This window comes from Bufo gargarizans, chromosome 5 (assembly GCF_014858855.1).
Source record: "Bufo gargarizans isolate SCDJY-AF-19 chromosome 5, ASM1485885v1, whole genome shotgun sequence".
Taxonomy (NCBI): domain Eukaryota; kingdom Metazoa; phylum Chordata; class Amphibia; order Anura; family Bufonidae; genus Bufo; species Bufo gargarizans.
The window spans coordinates 396092149-396107735 of record NC_058084.1 but is presented as its reverse complement, the minus strand read 5'-3'; the positions used below and the strand labels follow the sequence as shown (position 1 = coordinate 396107735).

The 15587-nt window shown below is 40.8% G+C and overlaps 1 protein-coding gene across 4 annotated transcripts in view; it reads right to left on the bottom strand.

Annotated features, from left to right (window-relative positions):
• The window catches only part of LOC122939270 (ATP-dependent translocase ABCB1-like), a 403390-nt gene that overhangs the window by 145970 nt on the left and 241833 nt on the right, over nucleotides 1–15587 (bottom strand). For all 4 annotated transcript variants that reach the window (XM_044295338.1, XM_044295337.1, XM_044295339.1 and 1 more), the window contains one exon: nucleotides 7348–7425. In XM_044295338.1, the coding sequence (XP_044151273.1) occupies nucleotides 7348–7425 (78 nt within the window). The remainder of the gene's footprint in view (nucleotides 1–7347; nucleotides 7426–15587) is intronic.

The window sequence follows — 15587 nt, the reverse complement described above, 5'->3', positions numbered from 1 at the left end:
TCGTCACCAGATAACATCGGCCGCAGGCGAAAAAACAACCTGCAGGACTCCCTGAACCGTATAAGGTCATCACCACCCCCTGAGAATCTATCAGGGAGAGCGACTTTAGGCTCTAAGCAGACATGATTTTTTCTAACTGCGCCAGACACCAGAACATTCTGACACCGCGCAACAGAACTGCGGAGATCAGCAACCTCCAGCGATAATCCCTGCATGCGATCAACCAAGGCATCCATAATGTTACGACAGAAGGGTAACCGGGGAAACAACAAAATACATGGAAAACCAACAGAACAAATGACTAGGCCCAAAAGCTAGGGAGAAAAGGGTCACCTCCTAGCGATCCCTAAAAGCTTTCCCTAGACTGCTGTGCCCATGTACATACCCTTAGGGTGGATATGCACATGCCCACATGCCTAAATATCACCACCCTGGGCAAACCCTTAACAGCAGGGAAAAGAGAAGAGGCAACCTGCTTCTTCCAACCAGGAAGAAGCAAGCGTTTCCCTAGAAGCCTAGATAACACACACAAATGCAAAGGAAGAAGAGGACTTATCTTTGAGTAGAGCTGGAGCAGACGATCTACGACACATCAAGAGTTCCTAGAAAAGAACTATAACCCACACAAGCCACTGGGGGGGGGAAGGAGGGATAAATAGCCTCACTAACGATGAAACCCAGTACACCTGAGGGAAGGTGGATCCAGCTCAAATCCAAATCACAACAAACCAAGAAGTCAGACATGTGCAGCCAGTCTGACAGATCTCCGCACATTCACAGGACTAGGCCTGACAGCTGAGTGCACAAACGTTCTGCTTACTTGTAGAAGTTAAAAGGCCTTGGCTGCTGCACTCCGTCCCTCCGGTACGTGCACTAATAATGTATAGAGGAGAATTGTCCCAGCGGGAGAAGAAAAATGGGAATTTCTGGTGGCGTTTGCAAAGGACAGGAGGATTCCAAAGAAGTATAAGAAGGGTCCTATATTGCTGCAAAAGACCACAATAAAGTCCTCCTCTTAAACTTCTTTGGAATCCTCCTGTTCTTTGGAATCACCGCCAGAAGTTCCCATTTTTATTCTCTCACTGGGATAGTTGTCTTTTAAAAATACAAGTTTAAAGTCCGTCCATTTTATCTTCAAGCCGCAAAAACTGCAAGCGAGGTTTGCAAGTGCAGCAAGGTTTTGCTGAGTACTGCAAAATTACAGAGACGTGCCGAAATTACAGATAAATGTATAGTTCAAAACAAGGAGATGGAACCAACATTTGATAGATTTTTTTTGTGCATTGCTTGTGTGATTATAGTAAGTTCCCCAATTACAGCAGTAGGAGGCATAAAGAAGAATTCCTGCAAAATAAATGTATTCTCTGACCTGCTAGAAAGGTACATAATGTAATCTGTAATGAATTTAATATTCTTACCAGTGTCTGTATTTGTGAGCTACCCCCTACCTTCTGATTTACGGCTGTGTCATGTGACCAGCAATTAGACTTTCCAAATCACACAGCTTCCTATGTGTGGACAGGAAGTCAGTTTCTCTATGTATTCCTATGGGAGCCTCAATGTCAGTCTCATAGGAATGAATAGAAAAGTAACTAACTTCCTGTCCTGTGTCAGTTGGAGATCAGAAAGTTGGTTACATGACAAAGCTAAAAATTTGAAAGGAGGCGATAACTCACAAACACAAACAAAAAAGAGTGGTAGGACAGCACCACTTACTTGAATTCATTCAAGAGGCTTTGCGGTGTGTGCTCGTGACGTCATGTCCCGCGCCCTCATAGACCCCACAGGATACCAGAAAAAACGAAGAAGGTCACGGCACTCCACAGGGCTATTCAGTGTTTTTTATACACCACAAACTCAGCAGCACCGTTCGACAATAGTCTTTTTCAAGCTACAAGCATGTTCACAAATGACTCACAATATAAGGGTACTAATTCATACCAATTACCAGTGAATGTGCATTAACACCAAATCCACCCCTTCTCCGGTACATACATCCTATAACTAAGTAATCAACCATCGTGCTATTTAATCTGAAGGCTTACCAAGCGTTCACATGTGCGGCTGTCACTGTGTAATGCATCCATGGCGAGCGGCATGGATGCATTACACAGTGACAGCCGCACATGTGAACGCTTGGTAAGCCTCATATTAAATACGCACGATGGTTGATTAATTAGTTATATGATTGTATGTACCTGAGAAGGGGTGGGATTTGTGTTAATGCACATTCACTGGGTAATTGGTATGAATTAGTACCCTTATATATTGTGAGTCATTTGTGAACATGCTTGTAGCTTGAAAAAGACTATTGTCGAAACGTTGCTGCTGATTTTGTGGTGTAATAAAAACACTGAATAGCCTTTGGAGTGCCGTGACCTTCTTCGTTTTTTCTGGTAACTCACAAACACAGTCACTAACAAGAAGATTACATTTACTACAGATTACATCAAGCACCTTTCTAGCAGGTCAGAGAATAACATTTTTTTCCGGAACTCTTCTTTAAATTTAAATTCATATTTACTGTTTATTTTTTTCCTTACTGTTCATCTCCATTTGAACATATGCTCCATGGACAATGCTACTAAATGTCTGTCCTATGGAATATTTGCATACCTTCAAGGGACATTTGAGGGTGAATACATTTGCACTATATGCAAGCATGTTGCATATTTGGAATCCCAGATTCTGGATCTAAATGTGCAGTTTGCAACACGTGGCTTAGACCTCACTCTGCAGGCACTGACTTGGTCAGTGTAATGGAGGTGAGTGTAGGAGGGCAAGATTAGGACTATGAGGTCAGTAGTTTGGTTAATGTTGCAAGAGGGGGTAGAAGGAAAAGTGCCAGGGAGGCTAGTTCTGAGCTGGAACATTCTAGTAAATATGTTTGGCTGATATTAGGGATGAAAGCCTAGGGCAGCAACACTGCAGCAAGGCACTGCTCCTAGCAAACAGGAAGATGACTGCTGTAAGAAGGATGGGAGGAGGTATGCAGCAAAGGTCAGGCAGTTGCTGGTGGCAGGGGCTCTATTATTAGGCGGACAGACAAGATCATCTGTCACTGAGACCATGAATGCCAAACAGTGTGCTGTTTTCCAGGTGCTCAGGTTTGGCATATTGCAGATCGGATAGACAGATTCCTTGGCGGGGCTGGGGAAAACCCAGTGGTAATTGTACACATTGGTACCAACGACAAAGTCAGGGGGAGATGGAAGGTCATTAGAAATTATTTTAGGGAACTAGGAGAGAAACTCCAGGACCTCCAAGGTAGTGTTTTCAGAAATACTACCAGTGCCACACGTGTTACTAGAGAAACAGAGGGAGCTTAGTGCGTTAAATAAGTGGAAGGGTTGGGGTTCATGGAGAATTAGCCTGAATTCTCTGTTACATGCTCTACAGTAGGGATGGGCTGCACCTTAATGGGGTGGGGGCAGCTTCTCTGGGCGAAATAATGGTTAGATAGCTAGAGGAGCTTTTAAACTATGATCTGGGGAGAGGGAGGTTATACTAATACTGGGGTAGATAGTGCACATAGAGAGTGGAATATAGGAGGGGACAGTGGGGATTTAATAGAGGCTGAGGTTAGTGAGGAAAGTAGGGGGGTGACGGGAAATAAGTGTACACCCATGAAAAACAAAGCTACTGGTAACATGAACCTATTACAAACCAGCAATATAAACCAAGGTACCCAACAAATCTCAGACATTCACTTTCTGGGAACTGAATGTTGGAAATTAAATAGTAACTTAAAACGTTAAAAAAGCAAGTAAAATGGTGGAGCTAGAATCTATGGTACTAGAGGAACACACATATGTAGTTGGTGTGTCTAAGACATGGCTGGACTCTTCTCACGACTGGGCTGATAATATATGTGGTTTTACACTCATCAAAGACAGGGCTAATCGAAAAGGGAGTGGCGTGTAACTGTATGTGAGGAGTGTTATGAAGGTAAGTGTGAAAGAGGCAATTGTGGTTGAGGTTGTTGAAGCCTTATGAGTTGAATTACAAAGAGAAATAAACTTGGAAAAAATAATACTTGTTGTAATCTATAGACACCCTAACATCACAGAGGAAATAGAAGTTCAGCTGTATAACCAAATAGAGTGGACTGGACAGGGTGGGCATTTGTCATAATGGGAGATTTTAACTTCCAAGATATTGACTGGGGTAATGGTTCTGCCTCAACTGCAAAGGGGAGAAAATTCTCCAAATTGCTGCAGGACCACTTTATAGGCCAGTTTGTAGAAGATCACACTAGGGCCGATGCTCTGTTGGATGTAGTCATTTCTAACAATGCAGAGCTTCTTGGAAATGTTACTGTTTGTGAAACACTAGGTAATAGTGACCACAATATAATTATATTTCCCCTGAACTGTAAAAAGCAAACTCTGGTTGGGAGAGCAAAAAAACAGAATTTTAAAAAGGCCAATTTCCCTGGATTGAGGATAGTATTTTGGGGCATAGACTTGGAGCAGCTACTGTCACATAATACTGAGGATAAATTAGTAAGCTTGAATTCTGTTGGGGGGAAAATGTTTGAAGGACTCTTAAGGGACTATATACAGGAGTATGTGACTGTTAATGGTATCATAAGTGATAACCAGCATGGGTTTACTAAGAAGAAACAGAAGTTGTCAGACTAAGGCTACTTTCACACTAGCGTTCGGGCGGATCCGTTCTGAACGGATCCGCTCATAATAATGCAGACGGAAAAAAAAAGCTAAGTGTGAAAATAGCCTCGGACGGATCCGTCCAGACTTTCAATGTAAAGTCAATGGGGGACGGATCCGCTTGAAGATTGAGCCACATTGTGGCATCTTCAAACGGATCCGTCCCCATTGACTTACATTGTAAGTCTGGACGGATCCGCACGGATCCGCACGCCTCCGCACGGCCAGGCGGACACCCGAACGCTGCAAGCAGCGTTCAGCTGTCCGCCTGTCCGTGCGGAGGCGAGCGGAGCGGAGGCTGAACGCCGCCAGACTGATGCAGTCTGAGCGGATCCGCTCCATTCAGACTGCATCAGGGCTGGACGGCTGCGTTCGGGTACGCTCGTGAGCCCCTTCAAACGGAGCTCACGAGCGGACCCCCGAACGCTAGTGTGAAAGTAGCCTAACCTGATTAGTTTTTATGAGGAGATAAGTAGAAGCCTGAAAGGAGGGGTGGCTGTGGATGTAGTTTTCTTGGATTTTGCAAAGGCATTTGATACTGTACCTCAAAGACATTTAATAGGTAAAATAAGGTCTACAGGCTTGGAAAGTATAGTTTGTAATTTGATTGAAAACTGGCTGAAGGACCGTGTACAGAGAGCTGTGGTCAATAATTCCTATCTTGAATGGTCTCTCTGCCTGAGGAGGTGGTGATGGTGAGTACAATAAGGAATTTAAGAGGGGCCTGGATGTATTTCTGGAGCGTAATAATATTACAGGCTATAGCTACTAGAGAGGGGTTGTTGATCCAGGGATTTATTCTGATTGACTGATTGGAGTAAGGAAGGAATTTTTTATTCCCCTAAAGTGGGGAAAATTGGCTTCTACCTCACAGTTTGTTTTTTGCCTTCCTCTGGATCAACATGCCGGATAACAGGCCAAACTGGATGGACAAATGTCTTTTTTCGGCCTTATGCACTATGTTACTATGTTACTATGTCTCGGGTTCAGTGCTGGGTCCCCTATTATTTAATTTACAAATGTATTAATGAAATCGAGGATGAGATGAATAGCACCATTTCTATTTTTCCAGATGACACTATGCTATGTAGTACTGTACAGCCTAACGAAGAAGTTCAAAAACTACAGACTAACTTGAACACTCTGAGTGTTTGGGCATCAGCTTAGCAAATGAGGTTCCATGTGAATACATGTAAAGTTATGTATCTGGGTAATAATAATATACGTGCATCATCTGTCATTTGTAGAGAAGAAATTGGGTGTACTTGTAGATTATAGATGAAATAACAACAGATCAGTTGTGTCTATGGTTAGCAGGAAGCAACTATCATGTATTAAAGGGATTGTCTAACTTCAGCAAATAGCATTTATTATGTAGAGGAAGTTAAAGGGGTTGTCCAGGCTTTTATTATTGATGCGCAGTCTCCCTTCTCTCTTCCTGCTCACCACTGATGTCTATGGCAAAGACCATAGACCACACCAGCTAGATCGGAATGAACTACATGACAGGCAATTTGTTGAAATGACCAACCTCTCTCAGTAGATTGATTATCCCCTCAAAATCTGTCAACTGAGAAAAATATCTTTGGGTGCATCATAGAGACATCCTTAGCAGACAAAAAATCTCTCACAAAGAGGTATGCTACCCTAAAGTAGGCTCTGAGAACCTGTTCATAGGGTAGCATGGAAAGAACTTTTTTGTGCCCTCTTCTCGCAAGACCAAGTGTCTAGTCAGACCACGCCTGTGATCATTAACATATCTGCCTGAGACATGTTTTGTGTTATTTTTCTTCGTCAATCAGTGTATAATATGTATATATTAGTGTGAACAGGCAATTATGGGAATAGTTTCAGTGGTGAAGTTTTTTTAAATGTTTTCTTTAATTCTTTCTCTTATTTGCATTGTATTCACTGCACAGCACAACATACTGACAAAAGAAGGCAGGAGAAGGCTTCTGTTTTCTTGGGTTCCACAGCCTGCTCCTGTCAAATTGCAGGAGGGGAGATCACATGGACATCTTGCTGCAAACCATAGAATACTGCATTTTCTGTTCAGGTAACCATTGCAAGCAGCAAGGGTCAAAGCAAAATAACATCTGATGAATAGGAGTTTTCTAAAAAGACAACATAACACTGCTCTATTTAGTTTACCAGACAACCCCATTAAAAAGATAATCAATGACCAAGTAAAGTTCAGTTCACACAATAAACATAGCTTCTGTTTACAATGGAGCAAATGGACACCAATAAATCTTAAGGAACGCTACTGACATAGGCTAAGTTCACACTTCAGTTATTTGGTCAGTTATTTCTATCAGTTATTGGGAGCCAAAACCAGGTGTGGGTCAAAAACACAGAAACAGATGAATATCTTTCCATTATACGTTATCTCTGTTTAGCCTTCAGTACTTACAATAACTGATGGAAATCACCAACCAAATAACTGAAGTGTGAATTCAGGCTTACAATGAGCTTCATTATTGGCAGGGTTCTGATAATTTTGATAGCAAGAATAGTCCTTCTGACTGCACTATTCTTGCCATGATTAAAAATACTGTAAACTCTTACAGGATAGCAAAAACTGCAAAATGAACTGAGCCTAGGTGACAAAAACAATGCAACCTAAATATTCTATAGTAACAAGAAGAATAATACAAACAGCTGTTAACTGCTTTACCTGTCGGAGCAATGCTTTAAATGACAAGGATTTCAGCCTCATTGTTAGATTTTCCCCCGACTTTCCAAACATGAAACCCTGAAAAATACAATAAATGAGAAAGTCTAGCACTGTCCTGCCGCAGTTTATCCAGAGATGATTGCTTTCCAAGGTGAAATTATATGATCTTGAAATAATTCTGTGGAGCTCTGTGCATTGGGAGAAATTACAGTACAACAAAAATGTATTTACGGTAAATGTACAAAACATTTCCAGTAATTGAAAACAAACTGCTCAAAATATTATATAAGTAATTTTTCATGAAACAAATTGTTAATACTGCTGTGTGATGATAAGTGAGTACCTAAAAATCTACTCCTTGTACTAATATTTTTTTTGTCTCCTGTATTGGACTGTATTTGAGCAGAAAATAAATAATAATTTATTTTGTGTGAAGTGTTCTTTTCCATCGGTTTGCATATTCAGTAACATTATAATTCCTCTGGGATTATTTTAGCTCACTCTCCTAAATTTGAACTGGACAGGAGGCAGGGGGCATCTTCATTTAAAGGGCACCTGTCAGCAGCATCAATGTTATTATTAAGCCATCCATATTGCCTGGTGCGGCCCCTTCTGAATAACAACATACCTTTCTTCCCCAACCTGCTTCTGTGCTCAGGAGAAGTAAACGTTATGCAAATTCGGGTTTATGTGCACCCTAGCTTCTCCTCTCTGCTTCCCTGGATACTGTCTTCTCTATTGGATGCCTAACCCTGTGGATTACGTGGAAGAGGAGTGTCAAGGGAAGAAGAGAAGAGTTGTTATGGCAGACAGAGTTGCTAGTGACAACCCTTGGTGTAGTGTATTTAAGCTCTAATTTGCAGATTTTATTTTTTTTTTAAAACATCTCTTAAATGCAGCAACAGATCGGGGAAAGAAAGGCTTGTGTTTAATCAGTGGGATTAGCCCTACCAGATATTATGGTTGGTTTATTAGCGTTGACACTGCTGTCAGATATCCTTTAAGTCTCATTCACATGTAGTGTTTATGCTGTGCTTTCTCTATATGGTCCATGGAGAATGTGCATGCATAACTTAAAGGGGTTCTCCAGGGATTGAGAAAATGAAAATATGTAAATATTACTTTATTATAAATATATTCCCAAATATCTTTCATTAGTTATAATGGTTTGTTTTGTCTAGCAATGATTAGGAGAAACAAAATGGCCACTGTCCTATTAGTGCACACAAAACCTGTCCTAATCACAGAGGAGGACAAGTTACTTCACAACACTGAGGTAAAGAGCTGCTTCATCCTCCTCTCTGCTATACTTGTCAGGGATTATGGTCCTGAATACAGCTAATAAGATTTTAATCTGAATCTCTGTAGGAATGGAGTTCATGAAGAGACATGAAATACAGATAGGATGGACAGGACAGACTATGGTAATGGAGAGTGCATACAAGTGCTGCTGCTCAATAGCCACATCTGCTCATGAACTCCATTCATACAGAGTTTCAGCTTATGACCTTATTAAACTGTATTCAGAATCATAATCCCTGACAAGCAGAGCAGAGATGAGAATGAGGCAGCTCTTTATCTCAGTGTTGTGAAGTAACTTGTCCTCCTGTGTGATTAGGACAGGTTTTGTGTGTGCTAATAGAATGGTGGCCATTTTGTTTCTCCTAATGATTGCTCCCTAGACAAAATGAGCCAGTATAACTAATGAAAGGTATTTCGGAATATATTTATCATGAAGTAATATTGAAGTATTTTTATTTTCTTAATTCCCGGAGAACCCCTTTATGTAAGCTGTCAGAGGACAGCTCTAAAGGACAATGAGGGACATTTACTAAGCTAATTACGGCACTAATGTGGCGTACAAAAGTCAAAGTTGATGCACACCATATGTGCGCCATAATTTGCGACTTTTTAGGCTTCTAGACACTTTACCAATGTGGTAAAAAAAAAATGAGTGTGGCTTCACAACGCCCGCCACATTTACTTTAGCTAAATTAGCTAAATGTCAGCATGTAGCTGGCGTCGACTTCAGTTTCTGTGGCTCAGCAGGGCAGAGATGTGCCTAGTTTATTAGGAAGTTTCAACTCATGGCAGTGCAGGAAGATCAAGACTGGCGGACGGTTTTGCCAGTCTTGATATATCACCCCCATTTTCTGTCAGAATCATATGGTACTAAAGACTGACAAACAGACAAGTGATTTATTTATATTTTTCTCTCTTTCATTTTTAAGTTAATTGTTGCTTAAAATGATTTCATATAGTAAGAAATTAATGCAAGCTTTTCAGGAACAGTGATGGCCATTTCGCAGTGTTTGAAAGCGAACACATGCGGGCTGCCATCTTTAGTAAGGTAGAATCACCCGTCCGGCGATGCACAGGTAAGCCCTTACCTGTGCCTGTGCCGAGAGCCGGTCTGAAATCAAATGCAGTCACAGGGAGCAGGCAGTTCCGAGAACAGCCACCGAGGGCCTTCATCGGGCTGTTCTCGGAACTGCCTGCTCCCGGTGACTGCATTTGATTTGGACGGGTGAGTCTACTTTATAAAAATATGGCAGCCCGCATGTGTTCGCTGGCGAACACTGCCAACTGACCATCACTGTTCAGGAACAGATAAGCATGCTGCGCTATTCTTCTTGTCAAAATGGCAGGCATCATGCTGAAACTCAACCCATCCCATAATACTGTATGTCAATGGGGCCCACTGTGTGTGTCAGAGGATGCAGAATTTGTAGTTTTCTGCTCCAGTGATGGACTATAACGCCAGCAATGACAACACTGTTGTGAATTCAGACTTTTAACCCCTTAAGGACCAGGATCATTTTCACCTTAAGGACCAGTCCATTTTTTGCAAATCTGACCAGTGTCACTTTATGTGTGAATAAGTTTAAAACGCTTTAACTTATCCAGGCCATTCTGAGATAGTTTTTTCGTCACATATTGTACTTCATGACACTGGTAAAATAGAGTCAAAAAATACATTTTTATTACTAAAAAAATTCCAAATTTATCAAAAATTTTGAAAAATGTGTTATTTCAAATTTCTATTTCTCTACTTCTATAATATATAGTAATACCTCCAAAAATAGTTATTAATTTACATTTCCCATATGTCTACTTCAAGTTTGGATCATTTAGTGAATGCCATTTTATTTTTTGGGGATGTTAGAAGGCTTAGAAGTTTACTACATGCCTCAAGGTATTCAAAACTTATTTTACAAACTTTGTTAACCCTTTAGGTGTTCCGCAAGAATTAATGGAAAATTGAGATAAAATTTCAAAATCTTCCTTTTTAGACAGATTTCCCATTTGAATCAATTTTTTCCAATTACAAAGCAAGGGTTAACAGCCAAACAAAACTCAATATTTATGGCCCTGATTCTGTAGTTTACAGAAACATCCCATATGTGATCGTAAACTGCTGTACAGGCACACGGAAGGGCGCAGAATGAAAGGAATGCTATACAGTTTTTGGAAGGCGGATTTTGCTGGAATGTTTTTTTGACACCAAGTTCCCATTTGAAGCCCCCTTGATGCACCCCTAGATTAGGAACTCCAAAAGAGTGACCCCATTTTAGAAACTACAGTCGTGGCCAAAAGTTTTGAGAATTACATGAATATTGGAAATTGGAAAAGTTGCTGCTTAAGTTTTTATAATAGCAATTTGCATATACTCCGGAATGTTATGAAGAGTGAGCAGATGAATTGCATAATCCTTCTTTGCCATGAAAATTAACTTAATCTCAAAAAAACCTTTCCACTGCATTTCATTGCTGTCATTAAAGTACCTGCTAAGATCATTTCAGTAATCGTTTTGTTAACTCAGGTGAGAATGTTGACGAGCGCAAGGCTGGAGATCATTATGTCAGGCTGATTGGGTTAAAATGGCAGACTTGACCTGTTAAAAGGAGGGTGATGCTTGAAATCATTGTTCTTCCATTGTTAACCATGGTGACCTGCAAAGAAATGCGTGCAGCCATCATTGCGTTGCATATAAATGGCTTCACAGGCAAGGATATTGTGGCTACTAAGATTGCACCTCAACCAACAATTTATAGGATCATCAAGAACTTCAAGGAAAGAGGTTCAATTCTTGTTAAGAAGGCTTCAGGGCGTCCAAGAAAGTCCAGCAAGCGCCAGGATCGTCTCCTAAAAAGGATTCAGCTGCGGGATCGGAGTGCCACCAGTGCAGAGCTTGCTCAGGAACGGCAGCAGGCAGGTGTGAGTGCATCTGCATGCACAGTGTGGCAAAGACTTTTAGAAGATGGCCTGGTGTCAAGAAGGGCAGCAAAGAAGCCACTTCTCTCCAAAAAAAACATCAGGGACAGATTGATCTTCTGCAGAAAATATGGTGAATGGACTGCTGAGGACTAAGGCAAAGTCATATTCTCGAAAGGCTTGTCCGGAGAAGAAAAGGTGAGTGCTACCATCAGTCCTGTGTCATGCCAACAGTAAAGCATCCTGAGACTATTCATGTGTGGGATTGCTTCTCATCCAAGGGAGTGGGCTCACTCACAATTTTGCCCAAAAACACAGCCATGAATAAACAATGGTACCAAAACACCCTCCAACAGCAACTTCTTCCAACAATCCAACAACAGTTTGGTGAAGAACAATGCATTTTCCAGCACCATGGAGCACCATGCCATAAGGCAAAAGTGATAACTAAGTGGCTCGGGGACCAAAACGTTGACATTTTAGGTCCATTGCCTGGAAACTCCCCAGATGTTAATCCCATTGAGAACTTGTGGTCAATCCTCAAGAGGCAGGTGGACAAACAAAAACCCACTAATTCTGACAAACTCCAAGAAGTCATTATGAAAGAATGGGTTGCTATCAGTCAGGAATTGGCCCAGAAGTTGATTGAGAGCATGCCCAGTTGAATTGCAGAGGTCCTGAAAAAGAGGGGCCAACAACACTGCAAATACTGACTCTTTGCATAAATGTAATTGTCGTTAAAAGCCTTTGAAATGTATGAAGTGCGTGTAATTATGTTTCACTACATCACAGAAACATTTGAAACAAAGATCTAAAAGCAGTTTAGCAGCAAACTTTGTGAAAAATAATATTTGTGTCATTCTCAAAACTTTTGGCCACGACTGTACACCCTCAAGGTATACAAAACTGATTTTACAAACTTTGTTAACTATTTAGGTGTTCCACAAGAATTAATGGAAAATAAAACTAGTAAAAAATTTCACTTTTTTGCCAGATTTACCATTTTAATAATTGTTTTCTAGTTACAAAGCAAGGGTTAACAGACAAAAAAAATATATTTTTATGGCCCTGGTTCTGTAGTTTACAGAAACACCCCATATATGGTCGTAAACTGCTGGACGGGCATACGACAGGGCGCAGAAGGAAAGGAATGCCATAGGGTTTTTGGAAGACAAATTTTGCTGGACTGGTTTTTTGACACCATGTCCCATTTGAAGCCCCGCTGATGCACCCCTAGAGTAGAAACTCCAAAAAAGTGACCTTATTTTGGAAACTACGGGATAGGGTGGCAGTTTTGTTGGCACTATTAAGGTACATATCATTTTTTGGTTGCTCTATACTACACTTTTTGTGAGGCAAGGGAACAAGAAATAGCTGTGTTGGCGCCGTTTTTATTTTTTGTTATTTACAACATTCATCTGACAGGTTAGATCATGTGGTATTTTTATAGAACAGGTTGTCACGGACGTGACAATACCAAATATGACAGTTTTTTTGTTGTTGTTTGTTTCAGTTTTACATAACAAAGCATTAAAAAAATAAAAAAAGATTCTTTAGTGTCTGGAGATTCTGAAAGCCATAGTTTTATTTAATTTTTGGGCGAATGTCTTGTTTAGGGGCTCATTTTTTTTTTTTATAAGATGACAGTTTGATTGGAACTATTTTGGGGTGCATATGACTTTTTGATCGCTTGCTATTACACTTTTTGTGATGAAAGGTGACAAAAAATAGCTTTTTTCACACTTTTTTTTTTTTTTTATGGTATTCACCTGAGGGGTTAGTTCATGTAATATTTTTATAGAGTAGGTTATTACGGATGCGGCGATACCTAATATGTATTTTTTTTATTGATGTAAGTTTTACATAGGGATGAGCTAATCCGAACTGTATAGTTCGGGTTCGTACCGAATTTTGGGGTGTCCGTGACACGGACCCGAACCCGGACATTTTCGTAAAAAAAACATGTTCGTCGCTTTCTTGGCGCTTTTTGAAAGGCTGCAAAGCAGCCAATCAACAAGCGTCATACTACTTGCCCCAAGAGGCCGTCACAGCCATGCCTACTATTGGCATGGCTGTGATTGGCCAGAGAATCTATTTAAGCTGGAGTCACGTAGCACCTGCACGTCACTCTGCTCTGATCAGCATAGGGAGAGGTTGCAGCCGCGACGTTAGGGCGAGATTAGGCAGTGATTAACTCCTCCAAAAGACTTCATTCAGAGATCGATCTGCAGCTGTAGATGATTGAACTGCTGCTATTGAATTGCTCACTGTTTTTAGGCTGCCCAGAGCGTTTTTCAGTCACTTTTTTCTGGGGTGATCGGCGGCCATTTTGTGTCTTGTGGTGCGCCAGCACAAGCTGCCACCAAGTGCATTTAACCCTCAATGGTGTGGTTGTTTTTTGGCTAAATCCTACATCAGGGTCAAGTGCATTTAACCAGCAATAGTGTGGTTATTTTTTGGTCATATACTACATCAGGGGCAAGCTGAGCCTGTCACCAAGTGCATATAACCCTCAATGGTGTGGTTGTTTTTTGGCTAAATCCTACATCAGGGTCAAGCTGTCACACCAAGTGCATTTAACCATCAATAGTCTGGTTATTTTTTATCCATATACTACATCAGGGGCAAGCTGTCACCAAGTGCATTTAACCCTCAATGGTGTGGTTGTTTTTTGGCTAAATCCTACATCAGGGTCAAGCTGTCACACCGAGTGCATTTAACCATCAATAGTGTGGTTATTTTTTGGCCATATCCCAGTCTAATTTTGTCAGTAAACGTATACCTGTCACCCAGCGCCTAAATATTAGGCCTCAAATTTATATCCAGCTAAATCTGTCAGTACTGCTGTGGCTGGTCAAGTTATTTAGTGTCCGTCAAAGCACAGTTTTTGTGCTGGGTTGAAATACAATTCCCAATTTAGCAATTTCCTAATTTAGTGGTTTCTGCTGTAGCAGAGCTATTTTAAATCTATCCCAAAAGGGTATATTAGATTCAAGGTGCAGAAAGGGTCATTCTCAATAACTTCACACACACGCTACTGTGCATATCCCAGTCTAATTCTGTCAGTAAACCTATACCTGTCACCCAGCGCCTAAATACTAGGCCTCCAATTTATATCCAGCTAAATCTGTCGTTACTGCTGTGGCTGGTCAAGTTATTTAGTGTTCGTCAAAGCACAGTTTTTGTTCTGGGTTGAAATACAATTCCCAATTTAGCAATTTCCTAATTTAGTGGTTTCTGCTGTATCAGGCCTACTTTAAATTTATCCCTAAAAAGGTATATTAGATTCAAGGTGCAGATAGGGTCATTCTCAATAACTTCACACACACGCTACTGTGCATATCCCAGTCTAATTCTGTCAGTAAACCTATACCTGTCACCCAGCGCCTAAATACTAGGCCTCAAATTTATATCCAGCTAAATCTGTCAGTACTGCTGTGGCTGGTCAAGTTATTTAGTGTTCGTCAAAGCACAGTTTTTGTTCTGGGTTGAAATACAATTCCCAATTTAGCAATTTCCTAATTTAGTGGTTTCTGCTGTATCAGAGCTATTTTAAATCTATCCCTAAAAGGGTATATTAGATTCAAGGTGCAGATAGGGTCATTCTCAATAACTTCACACACACGCTACTGTGCATATCCCAGTCTAATTCTGTCAGTAAACCTATACCTGTCACCCAGCGCCTAAATACTAGGCCTCAAATTTATATCCAGCTAAATCTGTCGTTACTGCTGTGGCTGGTCAAGTTATTTAGTGTTCGTCAAAGCACAGTTTTTGTTCTGGGTTGAAATACAATTCCCAATTTAGCAATTTCCTAATTTAGTGGTTTCTGCTGTATCAGGCCTACTTTAAATTTATCCCTAAAAGGGTATATTAGATTCAAGGTGCAGATAGGGTCATTCTGAATAACTTCACACACACGCTACTGTGCATATCCAAGTCTAATTCTGTCAGTAAACCTATACCTGTCACCCAGCGCCTAAATACTAGGCCTCAAATTTATATCCAGCTAAATCTGTCGTTAC